This window comes from Antechinus flavipes, chromosome 1, assembly GCF_016432865.1.
Source record: "Antechinus flavipes isolate AdamAnt ecotype Samford, QLD, Australia chromosome 1, AdamAnt_v2, whole genome shotgun sequence".
NCBI classification, from domain to species: domain Eukaryota; kingdom Metazoa; phylum Chordata; class Mammalia; order Dasyuromorphia; family Dasyuridae; genus Antechinus; species Antechinus flavipes.
In genome coordinates this window covers 48,989,817-49,012,067 of record NC_067398.1, presented here as the reverse complement: position 1 = coordinate 49,012,067, position 22,251 = coordinate 48,989,817, and the positions used below count along the sequence as shown (strand labels likewise).

Here is a 22,251-nt window from a genome sequence, read left to right as displayed (position 1 = left end):
AAACCCTAGATGTCCCATCATGGAGACCAGTGAAAAAATCTCTGCTCTAGACAACAAGAAGTTTCTGTTTGACCACTAGCCACATCCTGATCCTTCCAAAATGCTACATTATAAGCTAGGGGCAAATGGGGAGATCTATGGATAGCAATAATGGAGAGAAATTAACAATTTTCTTCCCATCTAGGTGGTGAAAGAGCTGCTTCTTGCTAATAGCCCTAAGACAGAATGTATGGCAACACTGGTGCCAGCCAAGGAGAGGAAGTGTTTTGGTTATCTATCCCAATGGAAGAAAAAAATGAAACTGCTCAAAGACAAAATCTATAAGAAACCAGAGAAATATACACTGCAACACCATGAAGTGCTGACCTTTGTATATAAAGGCTGAGTCAATAATGCAGGGATTTTTGGATTAGCTGTTGCCCCAGAAAGGGGATACATTTGCCCAGAACCTCTAAACTTATCACAGTAATAGGGAAATCCAACAAAACAAAGGATAGAGAAATATGGGATGACCTTGAATAAGGGTATTTAAGAATCAAATAACCAACAAACATTTAGTAAGTACTTCTTATGTTCCAGGCACCAGTGCTAGATACTGTGAATATAACAAAAACTAACTCTCAAAGAGCTTCTGTCCTATAAGACGACACAACATATGCACATCAGTAAAAACTAAATTGAAGAACAGGTAATGAGTATTCCTCAGAGATCAGACTAGCCAGAACTCTGCTGTATTTAATGCTTAAGAGAAGACCTAGCCCGAGGAGTTTTCTGCAAATGGCTCCACATGTGACTGAGACTGCCCTAGCCTTCGACTGGCATGTCTGAGGGACCCAGACAGAACACACGTGTTCTCTGTCCCACCCTGCCCATCCCCAGGCCGCCTCAGGCTAAGGTTATTAATGGGCCCACAAGGAGATGTAGCCTATGAACGTGGCCTTACCAGCTGAACCAGTGCTCAGTGCCTTACCAGATAAACTGGAGTTCTCTCTTTATCCATCGCTGGGATACCAGTCAGAATCTCTGCTAACACCTAGAGAGAACAATGTATTAGGGTCTTGAGTGTGTTTATCTACATAGTCTATTTAAGAGCATTACCATTTATTCCTAATGATAATAGCCTCTCTGTGTGTATGATTGCTGAATTTGCATTGATTCCCAGTATATGATCATGGAAATTAGGTGGTACAGTCATTAGTACTCCCGCCACTATTATGTGCTTAGGCTACTACTAAGATAGTCCCTAAAAGGCCTTCCAACCCTGTAGTTCATGGGGCTACCAAAGCTGGACTCCATCCATACTGAACGTCACTCCCAGACTCACCTTTCCTTCAAGCACTCCTTTCACTAGGTTACTCCACCACCCAGAAATCTTCATAGGATCATAGATTAGAGCTAGAAGGACCTATTTTATAGATCAGGAGACTGAGACTCGTTTATACAGGTAGGAAGTGAGAGAGGCAGGATTTGCAGCCAAGTTTTCTAATTGTAACAATGGTCTTTCCATTGTACCCCACTGCCTTTAGTGGCACTGTTTACAGGCTACACTCCTTACCTCATTCCCAGGGTTCTCCAAAATCTGTCCTCAGTCTAGCTAGCCAATCTTAGCTCTTATCCTTCTTCAGCACCAACTTCTGTAATAAGTCATGCTCCTGGCTGCTCCAGGCGCTTCAGGCTTAGCACCCATCTCTGTGCCTTTACTCTCATGTTGGGTTCCTTCCCTTTGGTCTGACCAAATCCCACCCAGCCTTCGAGGCTCAGCCCTAGTCTCACTTGTACCACCCTTCTGCCTCCGTTCTGTGAAATCTGAGACCAGCACTATTAATTTTCTATCCCAAATTGTGATCTGTTTTCATCTATTTGTTTCACCTCTCTGATGGGATCTACTTTCAAAATATCCTATTTTAATCAACTTACTCATAAGTAAAAATATTTTCATGTTAAAGGAACAAAAAAATTACATGCAAAACTGTAAGCTATTAAGTATAACTTTTTTTTTTTTAATTATATATTAAATTTCGTAAAATAGTACCAAAATTGACCTGCCTGTGCCAATAAAACCTTTGGATCCTTGACAATAAGACCATGGCTCTTGTCTCTTTGGTTTCTCCTAAGCAAGGTCTAAGTATTCATCAGACTCTTGCTGAATAGAATTAAAGCTCAGTACTGGAAGACACACATAGGTTACAACAAAAGCAAGACAAGAACCCAGAACTTGGATCTGTTCTTTTATCTTTATGGCCAAAGACTTATTACAATACAGTAGGCAGTGGGATATGATTTTTAAAGTACACAAAGATCTTTTTTCAGAGAGATTCCCCTTCCAAAATGTTCCTCATTACTGAGTCCAAGGGCAAAATGTTGCACAAATTACCATTGTTATCTCTTGTTTCTGCTTAAGTATTTTATTTTGTTATTAGGGAGTATTCAAATACAGGAAATAGGATTGGGAGAGAACTGACAACAACATGAAGACAAAAGGCACAAATAAAACCCTTTTTTAAAATTTAGTAGGCCCATTTCCATCCAAATCAATGATTAAATGCCGGTGAGGATACATTTTTTTCTTGCACTGTTGGGAATGCCCAGAAATACAAAGCACAGTTCAGGCCTTCAGAAAGCACTTTGGTGCAGTGTTCCAAAGTGTCACAGTGCACAGCAGCTAGTCCTGAAGCCAAGAAGACCTGGCCTCAGGTACTGATTAGCTCTGCCTGTCTGCCTCAGTTTCCTCATCTATCAAATGGGAATAGTAATAGCACCTAGTTCGTAGGGTTGTTTTGAGGATTAAATGAGGTAACATTTAAAGCATTTTACAAACCTCAAAGTATTATATAAATGCCGGCTGTTGTTATTGTCGGCCCCTAGATTCTTTCTAGTTCCTGTGAACTGCCGCTGGGGAGGACCACCACTAGGGGATCACTTTAGGAGAATGCTGGTCTATTCGTTATTGAAGTTGATCAGACAAAATTTTCCACTGAACGGGACTGATCAGATGATATATTTCTCATATTGAGTCACATGCTCCTAGAATGAGACCCTGGGAAGGTCATTTACTCTGTGGAGGAATGAACTTTGAACCTGAGATACAAGAAGTTGCAGGAAGTGACATGATCTGTGGGAGGCAGCCGGCATTAGTGATCATTGGTCAAGGATGGTTACATCCTGTTAGTCTATCCAATGAGAAGGGTTGAGCGTTTTGCTTTTAAAGCCTGGACAAGTGGGAAGCAGGTCAGGTTCCAGGAGCACATGGCGGGAGCATGGGATATCTCCCAGGTGTGTGTCTGGGCCTCTCCCTGCAGGGATTAAATAAATGTTTTCTCTTTGTACCTGATGATGTACCTGATGATTAGTTAATTGGATCAGGAAGGGGGTCTTGCACCCGAACGGTCCCACACACCGCCAAGAATGGCCATGGACCATCCATGGAATTGAGAATGAGCTATCAATCTTATTGATTATTACCTTGTTGCCCCCCATTCTTTCCCTCCAGGGAAAAACCTGTGACTTAGTAATTAAGTTGCCTAAGGCACATAAAAGTGAAGCTCAATCAGCGAATACATGTCAAAGGTAAGATCTGAATGCAATTCTTTCTGGTGTCAAGCCCAGCTCTCAATCCACTCTGCCACACTGTCCAAGGCAGGCAAGAGAAAGAAACTTAGACAGAGCCCAGCCCTACAAAGAACAGAAAACTTACTATTCCACAGCCAAAGATGTCAACTCTTTCTGTGAGCTGTCCCACTCTGATGAAATCTTCTGGGACATATGCAGTCAAGGCCTGGAAAAGCTGGGTGTTCATCATGGTATAGGAGGATTTTTTATCATCAGAGGATAGTCGAATCCTTGGGTGTCCAAGCTTTGGGGCAAAGTTTCTTTCCAACAGAACATTGGAGCTATGGAAGATCAAACAGAGGCAAAAGTTATCCTTTTGAGCAAGACAAAAAAGGCACTTGAGTGATCCAGGCCAGTTCCGAAGGTCTTGTGATGAAAAGGGCCATCTGCACCCAGATAGAGGATCGTGGGGACTGAATATGGATCACAACCTGGTATTGTCACTGGTTTTTTTTGTTGTTTGCTTGCATTTTTTTTTCTTTCTCATTTTTTGAAAATCTTTTGGATCTGATTTTTCTTATGCAGCATGATAATTGTGGAAACATGTATAGAAGAACTGCACATGTTTAACATATATTGGATTACTTGCCATCTAATGGAAGGGAGGGAAAAAATTTAGAACAAAGATTTTGTGAGGATGAATGTTGTAAACTATCTTTGTGTGCATTACCTCCTAAAACTGCTTTTGCCCTGAATTAAATCATTCCAAATTAGGATACTAAAGAAATCAAATTCAGAAACAGTCACTAATTTATTTTATCATTTCATCTTCTCACCTCTTGATATTACCGTGAATAATCTTGAGACCATGTAAGTATTCTATGGCTTCAAGAAATCCTAAGGAAATGCTGATCCGCTGTTCCCAAGAAAGGGGAGCAGTATTGTCCTAAAGAAAGAGAAGAAAATTAGTTATTTCTGGCCTTTTTACTTTAACTGAAATATAAATTTTATTTTTAATTTATGGAATAAAATAAACAGTTCCATAACAGTACAATACATAAAACTACAAATAGAACATGCAGTTTTCTAATTCTTTCCTATACAACAAAATTATGATGTACGTTTCTTTTTTTTTTTTCCTAACCCCCCACCCAAGAGATGGCTATTATTAGACACAAATAACATAACTATATATACACTTATAAATGTGTGAATATATATATGTATGTTAAATTATTCTATTCATAATTCTATTTATCATGCAGATAGCATCTTTCTTCATTATAGTTAATTTAGATATTTATAATAATCAAGTAAGTTATTCCTAAAAGTAAAATCCATATAAGAACAATCCTAATTCCTTTCTTTAGTGTCCCTCAAAACATCAAGGTGTTATGGTGCAGTGGATAGAATGGCAAGCCTGAAGAGAGGAACACCTGAGTTCAAATCCAGCCTCAGGTACTTAGTATCTATGTAATTCATAGAATTATATAAGGTTAGAGTGAAGAGAGACTTTAGAACATAGAACATGGGATATAAAACACAGAATATGTTGGGGCAGCTAGATGGCATAATAGAGCACTGGCCCTGAAGTCAGGGGGACCTGAGTTCAAATCTGACCTCAGTCACTTAACACTTCCTAGCTATGTGACCTTGGGCAAGTCAACCCCAATAGTCTCAGCAAAACAAAACAAAACATAGCATATGTGAATTGGAAGGGAACCTTAAAACACCGACTTGCCTGAATTGAATGAAGCCTTAGAACCCATATTATTAGAACCCCAAATGTTAGTGCTGCTGAAGACTTTAGAATACAGAACATCAGAGCTAGAAGTGACTTTAGAAATTATCTAATCCAAGACTTAGAACTGATGCAAAATGAAGTAAGCAGAACCAGGAAATCATCTTACACATAAATAGCAATACTATAATGATGACCAACTGTGAAGGACTTAGCTATTCTCAGCAATATAATGATCCAAGATAATTCTGAAGGATTTATGGTGAAAAATGCTAACCACCTCCAGAGAAAGAACTGATGGCATCTGAATGCAAATCAAAGCATACTATTTTTGCTTTCCTTATTTTTCTTGGGGTTTATTCTATAAATATTCTTTACCAGGATATTTCTCCTGGAGACTGAGTCACTGATAGATATATTCCTTCTGCAACAAAGATCACAACACAACCCATTGAGGATCCACAGACAGTAACAAGAGTGAATGGAAAACATCTGCATGATGTTTGGTTTGTGATGCTCTGGACATTTTCTTAAGAGTTGAAACAAAAGCCAAGTAATGATGGTGAAACAATGGACACAAAACTCCAGCCTAGAGGCCCTTACTTGGCAGCGGAGTCTGTCCTCCAGAGAGCCATTGGGCATGTAAGGGTGTATGACGCTGTGAAACACTTCCCCAGTGCAGAAGCCGAGCAAGGGTAAGATGTTTGGATGAGAACACCTGAAAACAAACACAATCCACATGTGGAGAATGAGAGGGCACGAGTTCTTTAGTTTCCATTACAGTATGACAGAATCTCAGTGATGGAAAGGCCCATCTAGTCCAATTTATACAGGAAAAAAAAAAAAGCTTCCCACACCACCACAGCAAGAAGGAGTCATCTGAGCATGGCCTAAAGACCTCCACCTCCCAAGGGAGGCCATCTTTCCTCATTTGGAAAGCTCTTATGGTCAGGAAGTTTTTCTTAGAGGAGATCTAAATCTGCCCTTAATTGACTTTGAACTTTTACGAGTGGTAGCTGACATTTATATAAGACTTGCAGGTTTACAAAGAGCTTTATACATATCATTTCGTTTTTCTTTTCATAGCAAGTGTTATTACTATCCCCATTTTACAGATGAGGAAATGGGCAAATAAGTTAAGTGACCTGCCCAGGGTCACTCATCTAGTTAAGCATGTAAGGCTAGATTTAAACTCAGCTCTTCCTGATTCTGAGTCCAACACTCCATACCCTATGGAGCCCTTTCCCAAGACTGAGCCAGTTTTACAAAGTGGGCTCTCACTCCCTAGCCATTGCCAACGTGCAGAAAATCCTAAGGAATGAAAGATGTCCTGGACACTCATATTTGCATCTTATCCTGCTATTATCTTCAAGAAAAAAAAAACAACATTCGATTGGCAGTGTTCAAGAGGAAGAGAAATACGTGAAGTATATCATTGACTACAGTGGAAAGAGAACTGGACAGAGTCAAGGGGCCTGGGTTTTAGTCTCCCTCTGCCGCTAATTTGCCAAGTAACTATGGGCAAGTCATTATCTATTTTCCTCTCCACCTCCAGCTTAATCATCTATAACTTAATACTGATACCACCTGCTTAACAGGATCAAATGAGACAAAGACTAGAAAACACTTTGTAAACCACAATGCAATAAATAAAAGTCTATTTTCATTAATGAGTTGTAGTATGAATGAACATATAGACAAAATATGTGAACATAAATGACTTCCATGTAAAGTATATAGATATATAAGTAAAGTGTTTTGTAAACTGTTAAGGACCACATAGATAATCATCAATTTTATTGTTAAACATGAAACTAATTAATACTATGATTTTATTAGTATTAATAACAATTATATGGGGATTAAGTCATTTAATAATCATTGACATTGATATGGCATTTTAAGGTTTGCAAAGTACTTTACAGCTAATTCTCTCATTTGAACTTCCTAATAATCCCATGAGCTAAGGACTACAACTATTAGACTCATCTGATATATGAGAAAACAAAGGCTTTGAGAAATGAGAACTGCCCAAAGCCCCCTGGCCAGTACAGGTCAAAGGCAAAATAAGAATGTTTCTAATATTCTTACCAGCCCTAAATTCTATTTTAATGGTAGATTCATTCTCAGCTAGATATCAATCCAGCCAAGTCAGCTGTTCACCTTCAAAAAGTTACTGTGATTCTGCTGTTACAAGCACAGCAAGTTACTGGGTTTTTCTCTGCCTTGCTCTTCCAATCTGTAAAATGAGACTAATACTACAAGTCACTATAAAAAATAAAAATCTTGTGAATAGCTTTAAATCCTTAGATTAAAAGTCTAGAATTGTGTAGAGGGCCAGAACTCTGAAGAGGTTTACTTGAATCAAGGACAGCATGGTGCTGGTGGTTGAGCACCTACTCAGTTTGAGATAATGGTTCTCTATGGTGATGTAATGGCTGAGTGTGCTCAGGGTGCTGTAGGGATGTAATCGTACTGAGTATCTGAGGGAGTCTCAGACAGCCACAGACACAAGAGAAGACGCCAGACTCCAGACTCAGGCTCCATCTTTGACCGGCCACGTGACCCTCCTGCCTCCTTCACTAAGATCAAGGACTTGGGCTGATCCCGAGATCCTCCAGAGAGTTAATCTGGACATTACAGAATCACATTTAAATATGATTCATAGGTCTTAATTTTTAAGATTAATTTTAAAACTTATTATAGTTATGTATTATATATTGTTATAGTTATTATATTTATTGTTGTTATTATAGCAACATTTGCCAGTGGCTTAACCAATGTTTTTTGGAGTATTTAGATTGAATGATTTGGCAGCATGACACCACAGGAAACAATACAGATGACAGGGATTCAAGAAGCCTGGTTCCAGTCCCCTGGATAAACCACTTTCCCCTCTAATGCTCAGTTTCCTCCTTTGTAAGAGAGAGGGGTCAGATGAAGTGAGGTTTATACTTGACTTCATCTCTATGACTCTACTATAGATATGCAATTTTAATTAAAGCTATTTCCAACCCAACACTTACCTAAGACAAATCTGGACTTCCATGTGGAAGAAACTCTCGATGGATATGTCTCTTGGGCACCTAGTCTGTTGAAAACAGTTTACATGTAATACTTTTAAAAACCAATTTCCCCACGTGCACGTCCAGTGTTGAACACCACCTCGCCCAGCCCTCCCCCCTCCAGTGCTGTCCTGCATGGCAATCAGGGAGACAAATACTTGCCTTTTGAAGCTTCTTAAAGGCATACAGCATGTTGTGTCGTTGCCCTTTATAAACATCAGCAAAACTCCCTTCGCTGATTTTGTTATCTTGACTAAATCCATTGGTGGCCTTGATCACTTCCATTTCTGTCCAGTAAAGGCTCTCACCATTTAAACTCACAAGAGATTTTTTCTGAGGAATGTAGCTTTGGCAATTCTATGAATCCCAAAACAAGAGATAAGCAGATCATGAAGCCTGTTCTCCACACAAGGAGGGTGAAACACCTTAACCAGTCACCCCATGGTATGCTTAGAGCTTAAATGATCTAATCCAACCTACTCATTTTTTTATTAAAACTTTTTATTTTCAAAGCCTATGCATGGATAATTTCTCAGCATTGATCCTTACAAAACCTCAGAATTGATCATCATATAATCTTTTGTTTTGTTTTGTTTTAATTATTGCTTTTTATTTACAGGATATATGCATGGGTAATTTTTCAGCACTGACCCTTGCAAAACCTTCTGTTCCAACTTTTCCCCTCCTTTCTCCCACCCCTTCCCCCAGATGGGAGGTAGACCAATACATATTAAATATATTAAAGTATATGTTAAATACAATATGTGTCTACATATCCATATAGTTATTTTGCTGCACAAGAAAAATCAGACTTAGAAATAAGGTAAAATTAACCTGAGAAGGAAATCAAAAATGCAAGCGGACAAAAACAGAGGGAGTGAAAATGCTTTGTTGTGATTCAAAGTCATTTCCCAGAATTCTTTCGCTGGATGTAGCTGGTTCTCTTCATTATTGAACAAATGGAACTGATTTGGTTCATCTCATTGTTGAAGAGAGCCAGATTGTCATATAATCTTGTTGTTGCCATGTACAATGATCTCCTGGTTCTGCTCATTTCATTTAGCATTAGTTCCTATAAGTCACTGAAATCATCCTGCTGATTGTTTCTTACAGAAGAATAATATTCCATAACATTCATATCCCATAATTTACTTAGCCATTCTCCAATTGATGAGTATCCACTGTTTGCAATTTCTAGACAATATAAAAAGTGCTACCACAAACATTTTTGCACATGTGGATCCTTTTCTCTTTTTTTTTTTTTGCTGAGGCAATTGGGGTTAAGTGATTTACCCAGAGTCACACAGTTAGGACATGGTTAAGTGTCTGAGGTCAGATTTGAACTCAGATCCTCCTGACTTCAGGGCTGGTGCTCTATCCACTGCACCACTTAGCTGCCCTCCTTTTTCCTTTTTTAAGATCTCTTTGGCATATAAGCCCCCTAGAAACACTGCTGGATCAAAGGCTATTCACAGTTTTATAACCCTTTGGACTTAGTTCCAAATTGCTCTCCAGAATGGTTGAATCAGTTCACAATTTCACCAACAATGTGTTAGTGTCCCAGTTTTCTCACATCCAACCTAGTCATTTTACAAAAGAGAAGTCATTTGCCCAAGATCACACTCATATTAGTAGAGAAAGGAACAGGACCCAATCTCCTGACTCTTGACCCAGGAATGTTCCTGGATCTGTAGAATGTAGCCTCTTGGAGGAAAACGCAAGGTCAGTATCATTAAATGATGTTAAGATTTGATGAGCACAAACCAGCAGAGATAGCAGTGGAGAGAGAAAGAGGGACAGGGACAGACACACACACACACACACAGAAGGACACAGAGACAGAGAAAGAGAGGGAGGAGAAAAGAGACAGAGAAAGAGAGAGAGACATAAAAAGAAAAAGAAAAAGAAAGAGAAACAGAGACAAAGATATACATATATATGTATGTATGTATATATATATATATATATATATATATATATATATATATATATATATACAGAGAGAGAGAAACAGAGAGAGTGAGAGGAAAAAAGGACAGAAGAACAAAAAGGCAGAGAGACAAAGAGAGACAGAGGAACAAAGTCAGAGAAAGACAAAGAGAGAACAAACAAACAACCCATTGGATTGGAGTCAGAATATAAGGATTTGAACCCAAGATATACTACCTACTTACTACTATGGTGATCCTGAGGAAATCATTTTCTTTTTATGAGTTTTTGTTTCCTCTATCATGACATGAAGAGTTGAACTAGACCAACTCCAAGATCCTATGACTAAATCCTTTTAAGAACTTTTTAAGATTTTTCTTTTCAAGATATCATCTAGAAATCCATCCTAAAGAACTATTTAGGATTATAAAGCAAGAAATTTCCTAAATTATCCAGAGATGGTTAGCAAGAATAGACTCTTGTGCACAAAAATGTTTATAGCATTTCTTCTTGTGATAATAAAAAGCTGGAAACAAAATATATGTCCATTAATTGGAGAACAATTGAACAAGTAATGTAGATATTATTATGTCCATTTTACAGATGAAGAAACAGAAAGGTCAACTGACACAATGAGTAAGTATCTGAGATAGAATTTGAACTCAGGTCTTCCCAAAGTTCAGTCCTCTAGATCTACTGTAACATCCTAGTACAGGTGTTTTGTTTGGATGTTAATAAGTCTTTTCTGCCAAAACAAAGAGTTATTAATAAATCTAATATACCAATAAGCAACTTTATCATCTTATTTAAGCAAGTTTCTACTGTGCTATAAAATCTTATCAACTCAAGCACTATTAATTCAGAACTCATGTGCTGAATGACCAAACGTAGCAAAAAAAGAGAAAGAGGAGGAGGAGGAAGAGGAAAAGAAGAAAGTTTAAACAAATCAATAATGGAATATAAGACTGCAAAGAAGAGGTTTTTAAGAAAACTTGTTTCTAAGCACTTAGCAATAATTTGCAGACAATGATTGAGTTAGCATTTGAAATTATCAAGAATTCTGATTTAGTATGGCATGGAATTCATGAGGCTTAACTTTACAAAAGAGATTTTCTTAAAATAGGCCGGTGAGTTAAGAGAAAGACTGGATAGAATTATTCAAGAAAGATCTACTTTCTACAAATTTATAATCACTCAAATCTCCAAATTAAGGATTGGAGAATCATTCAATAATGTCAGCCTCCTTATTATAGAGATATAAAGAACTAGATTAGCTTAGGAGTAAAAAGACCTGGGTTCTGCTGTAATAATAATGAACAAAGAAGAATCTATTATGATGATGGTAAATAATAATGAACAGAGAAGAACTGGTTATGGATAGAGTACCAGGCTTTAAGTCAGGAAGACCCATCTTCTTGAGTTCAAATCTGGTCTCAGACACTTGCTATCTGTGTGACCCTAGGCAAGACCTTGTCTAATTCAGTTTCCTCATTTGTAAAATAAGCTAACAAGAAAATGGAAAGTATCTCAAGTATCTTTACCAAGAAAATTCCAAATGGAGTCATGGAGAATTGGATAATTGAAAAATGGGTTCTTATCTGGGTATCAAAGCAGGTCCTCTAGAGGCCTCCATTTGGGTCATCTTAATTATGTGATATACTCCCAAATACTCAAAACTGATTTCCTTTTAAAAAAAAAAATATATGGCTCAGACATCTCACTAATTTAAGCCAGGCTTAGTGAGATTTTTTTGAGAATAATGTTTCTGGTGGAGAGAAATAACATATGACATTAGCTGTGAAAACTGCTATAGTGGAATAAAATGGAATTTTACCTTCATATCTGATGAAGCAGAAGGATTTGTTTTTAAGGAATGAGGGAGGTCCTCTTCAATAAAAGGAATGTGTAGGGCTTGCTTTGTGGATCCACTTGGACTTGGCCCTGAAATAAAGAATGAAGGAAATATGACTATATAAATCATATTTATTCACATCAGCCTACATGGAATTGGATTTGTCAAAGAAGAAACACTCTATCCAATGCCCCATCTAATGGCCAATAAAAATTTAAGACTAACCAAAGATCCCAAAAGTTATCTATTCCTTCTACCCTCAACTTATTTTATTGAATTTGTTCTTAAAGGTCCCTAAAGACTCAAATACAAAATCCAATGGTCTTTTTTCAGTCTTAATTCTCCTTGACTTTTTTTTTCTAGCTATAGAGTGATTTCTTCCTTGGTTTCCATGATATTGTGCTTTTCTGGTTTTCCTTCTTCCTCTCTTGCAAGGACCTTTTCCTCTTCCAGATGACTATAAATAGGTGATTCTCAAGGTTCTGGTTTTACGTTTCTTTTCCTTTTCCTCAGTACACTATGTTTTGGCCATCTCAAATCTTCCCACTGGCCTTTGGGTGACTCCCAAATCTATACTTCCAATCCCAACTTCTAACTTGAACTTTGGCCTCTCATTTCCACTTATACTTTGGATATTTCCACTTGAATGACCTACCAGAACCTCAAACTCAACACATCTAAGGTTGATCACATCATCTACCTCCCCCAGAAATGTTCTTTCTCCAGCCTTCCCCATTGTCATTAGTGGTATCACCATTTTCCCAGCTATCCAACATCCTAGCCCCTTCCCAATCATCTCTTGGATCTTACCAGTTAGCAAGCATTGTCCAATCTATTTCTAAAAAATGTCTGATATCTGTTCTCTTCCTTTTAACTCTATCATCATTTTGATAGAGATCCTCTGACTCAAAATTGGGCTATTTTAATAGCCTCTTAACCAATTTCCCTGCATTTAATCCCTTACCTCTGTTAGTCTATATATGGCTGCCAAAACCATTTTCAAAATGTACAGTTTTCATCATTCTACTCATCAAAAAACATCACTGGCTCTCCATTAGCTACCAAATCCAATCTTGGTAGCCTAGTATTTAAGGCTCTACACAATCTGGTTCCATCCTACCTTCCTTGGCTTATATGCCAATATTCCTCTTGACATATTTACAATCCAGCTCAGCTGGACTACTCTCCATTCCCTGAATGTGACCTCATGTTTCCTAATTTCTAATTCACATTTTCTAAACAAAACCAAATAATGAAATAGCAGACTATAAAGCTGTGAACTCCTGGCAAAATTCTAGAAACTATTATTAAAGTAAACCACCAAGAAAGGAAATAAAAAAAAATTTTAAATAGTTTTTATAAATCCAGGTCTTACTAATCATTTTAAAATAGGATTATTAAACAGGCAAATCAGGGGAATGTTGCAGACATAACTTACTTAGACATAGAATGCTACAAACAGTTTTTACATTTTAGCCAAGCACTTGATAAAGCATTTCATGATATTTTTGTGAAAAAGAAGAAGCTATGTACACTAGAGCCTTGTATAATTAGACAGATTCAGAAATGGTTGCCATCTGAATTCAGGAGGTAAATAACTGCTAACAGTTCTGTGCAGACTTGGAAGGAAGATTATAGTGGCACACCTCAGGGATCTGTACTTGTCCTTGTCCTATTTGTCATTTATATCAATGACTTGGTTAAACAGATCACATCCCTGTCATGAGAGGATTAAACAAGATAAAATGTGTGAAGCACTTTGCTGACTTTAAGCATTATGCCTCACAAATTTTATCTTATTGGGTTCAGTCCAATCCTCTAGGATTTCAAACTAACTTTGGACCCTGACACTGGCGCCTGGTGTTCCAGCTATCCCTCCTAGCTTCGTGCCATCTGCAAATATGAGAAGGCTGTTGTCTATATGCTTAACTAAGCCACTGATTACCCAGAGTGTCAAGCATATAATTCGATGAATAGCAATGAGGTTGATGGGAATAACAATATTGGCTAAACTTTCCTTTCTTTTCCATCAAGTTTACTAAATTGGTAAATGGAGGGGAAGACTACAGATACAGTTTGCCTAGATAGATAGCAAAGAATTCACAAGCACAGATCCCTGGGACATGCCACTGCAGAGTTCCTTCCAATTTATAGGGCTAGCCTTTATATAGGGCTTTCAGGTTTGCAAAGTACTTAACAAATTACTGACTTATTTTTATCCTCACACAATCTTAAAAGGAAATTGCTATTATTATGGCTATTTTGTATATGAGGAAACTCAAGGCAGAAAGAAGGTAAGTGAGTTACCCAGGGTTACATGGTTAGTAAGAGTCAGGTTGGATTGAATTTAGAGACTGTCTTGACTCAAGGGCCAGAGCTCCATCCACTACGCCACTGAGCTGCCATGGAACCACTAACAACTCCTCACTGAGTTCTGAATCAGTCTTATTGTGCCATTCTAGCTCAGACACTAACTACATTATTCTCTAGATGTCAAATTCAAAAAGGAAACCGGGGCCACTAATGTATACATAAGTATCACTACGGCTGTATATTGCTTTAGTTTGAAAATGTAGCATTATCTATTTTACCAAATAAATTTGCCAAGTGTTTCCCACTTACGTATTTCAGCCCCATTTGGAATACACAGCCCAGTGCCCCATGTTTGACACCTCTACTCTGGTGCACTCATCTTCAACTTTACCACAAGAATATCAGTTCAGTTGTTCAGTCATTTTTTCCATCATGTTTGACTCTTCATGATTTCATTTGGGATTCTTTTGACAAAGATACTAATGTGGTTGCTATCTATCTTTTTTCTTTTTTTTTTTTTTTGATGAAGCTTTATTTTCAAAACATATACAAGGATAATTTTTTAACATTAACCCTTGCAAAACCTTGTGTTCCAATTCCCCCCCTCCATCAACCCCTTTCCCTAGATGGCAAGTAATCCAATATATGTTAAATGTGGCAAAAATATATGTAAATCCAATATAGGCATACATATTTATACAATTATCTTGTTGCACAAGAAAAATGAGATCAAAAAAGGAAAAAAATGTCTTCTTCTCATTTTTAACAGAGAAGAAAACTGAAGCACATAGGACTAAGTGACTTGGCCAGGATCACACATCCAGTAAGTATCTGAGGAGAGATTTGAATTCAGGAAGATGAGTCTTCCTGACCTCAGGTCAGGTATTCTTTCCACTGTGTCCAACAAAAGTATCATAAGATGTTAAATCTAATTCTTTGCTAAACATCTAAGTTGTATTTATAGCATTCCCCTAAGCATAGTATCTATAATCTATAAATTACTAATTTAGTAACCTTCTCAGAAATGAAAAAAAAGATTAGTTATTACGGTTATATCATCCACCTCGTTCCAATTCCTGGGTGAGGTCGAGGATTTGGCCCAGTACTTTGTCTAGAGGACGCTCTTGGTAACTATGAAATGCACGGCTGAATGTAGAGCTGACCTTTTCCAGGTTGATTCTACCAAGGACTCCACACCCTCAAAAACCTGCTTTCATCCTAGGTCACCACATACCGTTCCTAGAAGTACCTGAACTAGAAAAAGGAATCAATCCTGAGGGTTTTGTAGGGCCTTGTTCTTGGAGTTCCTCTGGTTTTCTTATTGAAGAAGATACTGAGGACTTCTCAGGTGGCAGAGAGTCAGGAAGAACATGCGAAGCACTAGCAATTTCAGGAACGGCGCCCCCTAAATCCGAGAGAAAATAGAAGGGGTTTTCATTATATCACTGAAGAGGAGTCAAATGATAAAAGAGAAAAGACTGCCCTTATTGGGACCCAGGAGACTGAGTTCTAAGCCCAACTCTGCCACTCACACCTTTCCAAGACTTTTTCATAAATGAGAAAATTGAACTAGAAGTAAAGACCTTTACTTCGATATCCTGAAGATCTCAGATTTTGAAAAGTGCTTTTAATAAAGCACTTTAAACAAACATTTAAGTGCTATATAATATTATGTATATATTGTATATGTTAAACCACTATTATTTTATTATATTATATATTAAAATGTTGTTGTTGTTGTTATTTTGTTTTTGTGGGGAACTCATTCCACTGAGGCAGGAATCCATCCAAGTCTTGGAGGGCTGCTATCTGAGTCTCAGAGAGGATCATAAATATAGTAAGTTGAGGATTAGACTGGGGGTAGAAGCTTGAGGCTGGAGCCTCTGAATTAGAAGCCTAAGGCTCTGTCCTCTCTTGACACACTGGCTCTCTAAGTCTCTTTAACAACATCTGATTCCCAGGCACTATTTACCTAATTCTGTAGAGCATGATTAACTTTTCAGATAAAAGAACAAGCACACACTACAAGTGTAATAGCTCTCAGTTCAGAAAAAGAATACACTGAAAAGAATACAAAGCTACAAGTCAGAAGACCTTGATCTTAGTCTGAAGTCTGCCTCGGGCTATGGGGACTACAGGGCTTTGGACAAATCACTCTTCCTCTCTGAGTCTCAATATTTTTAGCTTTAAAAAAAAAAAAAAAGAATGAATTAAGCTATCATGTTAGATCTTCATGAAGGTTTCTGCCAGTTCTAAAATCTTAGAAACATGGAAACATAAATATCTCTCCCCATTTTACAGATGGGACAACCGATAACAAATGTGGAGTCCTAAACTATCTATTGTCTTTCCTAAGAAGGAAAATTTACTCTTGACCCTTTCATGAAATTTCTGTCTTCATTCAACAAATAGTCATTAAGTGCCTAATATGTAGAAAGCACTATGCTAGATCCTGGGAAAGAAGAAATAGAACATGTTTTAAGTTAGTGAAGAATCTCAATTCTAGACAATTTCAAAAGAAATTGTGTTGCTGTTCTAGGTTTGCTTTAGTTACATCTAACTCTCTGTGACCCCATTCTGTGGATTTCTTGACAAAGATGTTGGAGGGGTTTGCCATTTCATTCTCAAGCTCATTTTACAGGTGAGGAAATTGAGGCAGAGAGCGTTAAGTAATCTGCTCAAGGTCAAGGTCACATAGTGAATATCTGAAACTGGATTTGAACTCATGAAGAATATTCCTGATTCCAAGCTTAGTGCTCTAATCACTGAGCCACTGGATGCCCAGTTTTGGTTTTTTTTTTTTCAATACTATTTTACTTTTTGTGATCCCTTTGGGGGTTTTCTTGGCAATATACACACATTCCCCTCTTCCCCCCCCCCTCGCAACAACTAGCCCAAGTAAACACTTCCTGGCAGACAGTGATCCTTAGGGAGTCTACTTTAATGAAAAGACCAAGAAGGGTTTAGTATATAGTTGACTTTTGGAAAGGAAAGGGATTTTCACAGAGCAGGCTCTCCTTGGGCCCTCCTGAGCTGGGTAAGCCCATTTTGGAGCTTTGAATCCGAAGGAAAGTTTCTGGATGAAAATCCAAATAGTGCAGACAAGGTCACAGGCTGTTGACTTGAATTCTTGGAGAGGAATTAAGGGAGTTAGGAGTTCTATGAGAACGGAACTCCCAGAGAGATCAGATGAGCCACTGGAAGTCCCAGCATGAGTAAGTACTGGAGATGACAAGAGAAATCCTTCTCGTAAGTCCTTCATTGGAGCCTTTGGGGAAAACCACTGGACCCAGAATCCGATCCAGAGCCATGAGCTTCAGTCCCACTTCTGATATATCCTGGCAGTGTCACCATAAACTGTTCATCTTTCACCTGAGACTAAAATATTTGCTCATCTAAAATATCATATGTACAGTATGTGTGTGATACAGATGGGAATATCATACTTAGAATAGCCCCCTCAGAGGAGAAAGGAAAAGTACATTGTAATCTTAAAGCACCAACCATCCCTCAATATTTATTAAGCACCCACTATAGGCCAGGCTTGGGGATAGAAGGACAAAAGGATAATCTCTGCCCTCCAAGAGCAATTAGAATGTAAATTCTAATGGGGGAGGCAATAGATCCACATGTATACATTCAGAAAATAGCTAAAAAATAATAATAAAGTTAGTAGGTGGTGCCCGGGCTGAGTCCTAAAAAAGACCAGGGATTCCAAGAGGAGAGAAGAGGAATTCCAGGTGTGAGATGGGCACAGGGAGGGCAATGGAGGGAAGGGGGAAGAACAGCATTATGCTCTTTGGTCTTAAATATCTGATGTATATTTGCATAGTGCAAAGCACTCTTCTCACAATAACATCTATGAGTCTCAATTTCCTCATCTGTAAGATGGGAAGAAGAAGAACACTGAAGTATTCACTTTATAGGTTTGTAAAAACCCAAGTTCAAGTCTTTCCTCAGTCGCTTATTAGCTGTGTGACCCTGGGCAAGACCTAAGAATGATTGTGTTATGGTCCAGCCCCTTTTATGTATCTAAATGGCCCCAACCCCAGCAAATTAAATCCTCCTTCTCAGGGAGGGGGCTTCTGCTTACTAGGGTTTTCCTCCCTCTGAAAGATAATTAAATTTCGGTTTGATTCCTGGCTCTCCTGTCTCTAGTCTGCTTTGTTCAGCTCTGGTCACCCAGAATTTAGAGACTCTGGTCCAGTTGACAGTGCAGAGGACTTAGTGAATGCTTGTTGACTGACTGATAAAGCATTCTGTTCTCCATTTTATTATGTTTATTTGTCTAAGTGTCATTTGTGCCTACTCTGCTAAAAGTTCCATGAAAATAGGACTGTCTTATGCAATATCTTTCCATTTCCTTTCCCTAGTACTTAGCACAGAAACTTAGAAAAGAGCCATGACTTCATTACATGAGTTCTTCCTCTTTCCATTGATACAAAAGTCATAACCCCTAAACATTTCATTAAATGCCATGGCTAAAAAAAAACAACAACAACTATCTTTTGATATAAAATGCAGCTAGGACTGAGGCTCAGAAATGACAAATAATAAAGGCTACATGTAGCTACTGAATCTGAACCCAGCATTCAGATACTGGTCTCTTAACATCAAATCCATGTTTATTTGTTTTCATGAAATCAATAGAACACAGGTCCAGGAATCAGAAGATCTGAGTTCAAATCCAGCTTTTGGCATTTACTGGCGGTATGACCCTGGGCATGTCACATTACCCTGTTTCCCTCAGTTTTCTCATTTGTAAAAATGAGTAGGAGAAGGAGTTGCCAGTTGGATACTGGCAAACCATTGCAGTATCTCTGCCAAACAAAACCACAAGTGAACAATGATAATCCATACTATCTCAAGATGACTGAATGGTTAACACATTGAAATGAAGTAAAGAGAAATTCCAAGAAGGAAAGGGTCCTATCTAAAATTACACAGTCTCAGAACCAGAAAAAACATACATGTATAAAGAATGCTTGAATTATGTACTAATATGGAAAGTGGAATAAAGGTATAATGGGAAAAATGCTGGACTTGAATCCAATACTTTTGGATGACTAATCATGGGCAAATCACTTTAACCTTTCTGTGTCTCAGATCTCTCATCTAAGAAAATGGGACAAATAATATTTACATTATCTATATCAGTTTTTAAGGAATAAATTATAAAAATAAAATATAGTTTAATAAATAAATTACATTTGCAAAATATTGTGGAAATGTCACCCATTATTATCACCTTCATTTACTTTTCCTAGTGAAAGAGAGACAGCAGAATGAGATATTTAGGCATGAGTGTACCTAGGTTCAAATTTGAGCTCTACCACTTACTTTCCCTTCATGAAAGTATGGAGGGAATAACATCTGTAAATGAAGGGATTGGACCTGCTGCTCTTTAGGAGACTTTTCAGCCAAAACATAATGAAATTATTATTTTACTCTCATTCATAATTAGCTAAAAGTTTCCATAGAATGAAATTTTACCCTCAGGAAGGAAATGTTATTTCTCCCCTTCTCAAGAAGAAATCTGGAAACTCTGTAAAGAGTTATGCAATCAGAAGAAGGATCAGTGACACAAACAGGAAACAGGAAAGAAATGTCTGAAAATTTCCTAAGAGAGTTCTGGCTACCAGTCTGTTGGCTATAACCCAAATACGTTTCTTCTGATTCATCCAGTCAAAAGTCCCTTGAGACTAAAACCACCTTCCTTCTGTTATGAAATATTCAAATCAGACCACTTGCTGAATAGCTAAATACCAGGGGAAAAGCAGATCCAAGACAAGACTAAAGGCCAAACACTGGCTCATGACATTTGGACTGGAGAAAAAATGACAAGGAGAATGGAAAGAGGCAGCTTTTGGTACTTACCCCCTGCCCTCTCACTGTTTTGTTGGGACTTCTTCCAATTAGTGGGAAAAACACCAGGATTGGGTTCAGTACCCAATCTAATTCCATTCCATTCAATATTTTATTGTTACTGTTATTGTTCAGTCATGGTTGACTCTTCATGAACTCATTGAGATTTTCTTGACAAAGATAATGGAGTGGTTTTGCTATTTCCTTCTCCAGCTCATTTTACAGATGAGGAAACTGAGGCAAACAGGGGCGAGTGACTTATTCAGGGTCACACAGCTAGTAAGTATCTGAGGCCAGATTTGAACTTAGGGAGATGAACCTTCCAGACTCTAGGCCCTGCAGTTTATCCATTTTGCCATTTCCTAGACGCTCCATGCATGGAAAGCCCCTGCCCTCAAGAAGCATATGGTATAATAGGGGAGAGGAAAGGGTCCTCACAAAAGCCTAGGAAGTAGAAATTGGATGAGGTTCAAACCAAGTGCTACAAGAAATCTGAGGGGTTGGAGATGACTCTGGGGGGCAGCAGTAAGGGAAGGCTTCATGGAAGAGATGCCATTGGACTTGAGCAGGATGTTCTCAATGTGGGAGTTACAAAGATGGGGAAAAGCCTGGGTAAATACAAGAAAGTGGGATAGGTTAGGGTGGGATTCCCAGGTATAAGTCCAAACTCCAATCCTTGGTAACTGATTTTTGGGGAGTCAGAGATGATAAGTGACTTGTCTAAGATCACACAACTGGTAAATGTCCTTCCCCTTCCTCATATTCCACTGATAATATCCACTGTAGACACTTCCTAGCCGTATGATCCTGTCTGCCTTTTTCCTCATCTGTAAAATGAGCCAGAGAAGAAATGGCAAAACACTCCAGGATTTCTGCCAAGAAAACCCCAAATGGGGTCAGACAGAGTCAAATACAACTGACCAAATAACTGAAAAATAAATTCAATAACTGGAATGTTCCTCCTCTTACTTCTACTTCTTGGAATCCTTTGTACCATTCACTACTCCAGATTCCCTTCCCATGGGAGGTCTTTCTTCCTTTCCTCAGTTATTAGTATTCCTCTCCCATATTGAAATTATTTTGTGTTCAACTTGTATATAATTTGTATTTATTTCTTTGTACACCTTTGTTTTGATAACTGTATTTCAATATAAATGGTTTCCTTTGTATTTTATATATTTAAAAACATCATTTTAAAAAAAGGTACACAGGTTTCACCAGGCACACACACACAAAAGAATTCCTAGTCTACATTCTTCAAATTGTCAATAATTCTATTTCCAAAATAAGATAAAAGTGGAATTACCTAGATTATAAGAATCTAAGTCTTGGACTCTTTTCATGCAAATATTAGAGGAACAGGATGACCATCACTGCCATACACACACATTCACCACACCACACCAAACCACACCAAAGCCTGAGCTCCAAATAAGGAAATGAAAAGCTTTATATGATTTTCCAGCGAAGGTACTTTCCAGGTATTTTCAGGTTTTCAATCAAGGGGATTTTGGGGCAGTGAGTTTGCAGAAGGGCTGCAGATGTCTTACTACATTTCCTATGATCTAACTCTCCTTGGATAATGAGCATGAGGTCAGGATCACCTACTCCCCGAAAAAAGGGGTCAAGGTCAGGAAGAAGCATTATAGCTTTCTTGTTTCCTTTCAGCCTACCCATCCCTATTCCATCCTAAATTCCCTAGAGTAATGAGGTCACAGCCCTCTCCAGGAAGAAAAAAAAAAAAAAAGGAAGGAAGCCCATGAGGCTAATGGAAACTATGGAAGAGTAAAATGACATTCTCTTCACTCTGCACCTACAAACAGAGCCCTTGTGGCTCCCACCTTTCACTCCCCAGTCCTGGCCCCTTGGCTCTCCCTGAGATATCTGGCCAAAGTCCATAAGCCTCTGATTCATCCCACCTGTGGCCAATGTCTTTG

The 22,251-nt window shown here is 38.2% G+C and overlaps 1 protein-coding gene across 3 annotated transcripts in view; it reads right to left on the bottom strand.

The window, feature by feature from the left end:
• Window positions 1-22,251, bottom strand: part of IRAK2 (interleukin 1 receptor associated kinase 2) — a 59,776-nt gene that overhangs the window by 4,506 nt on the left and 33,019 nt on the right. For 2 of the 3 annotated variants that reach the window (XM_051982086.1, XM_051982076.1), the window contains exons 3-10: window positions 15,699-15,854; window positions 12,119-12,225; window positions 8,518-8,712; window positions 8,317-8,381; window positions 5,894-6,008; window positions 4,386-4,495; window positions 3,695-3,890; window positions 971-1,033 (exon numbers count right to left, since the gene is read on the bottom strand). In XM_051982086.1, coding sequence (XP_051838046.1) covers window positions 971-1,033; window positions 3,695-3,890; window positions 4,386-4,495; window positions 5,894-6,008; window positions 8,317-8,381; window positions 8,518-8,712; window positions 12,119-12,225; window positions 15,699-15,854 — 1,007 coding nt within the window. The remainder of the gene's footprint in view (window positions 1-970; window positions 1,034-3,694; window positions 3,891-4,385; window positions 4,496-5,893; window positions 6,009-8,316; window positions 8,382-8,517; window positions 8,713-12,118; window positions 12,226-15,698; window positions 15,855-22,251) is intronic. The other variant, XM_051982097.1, reaches the window with a different exon arrangement.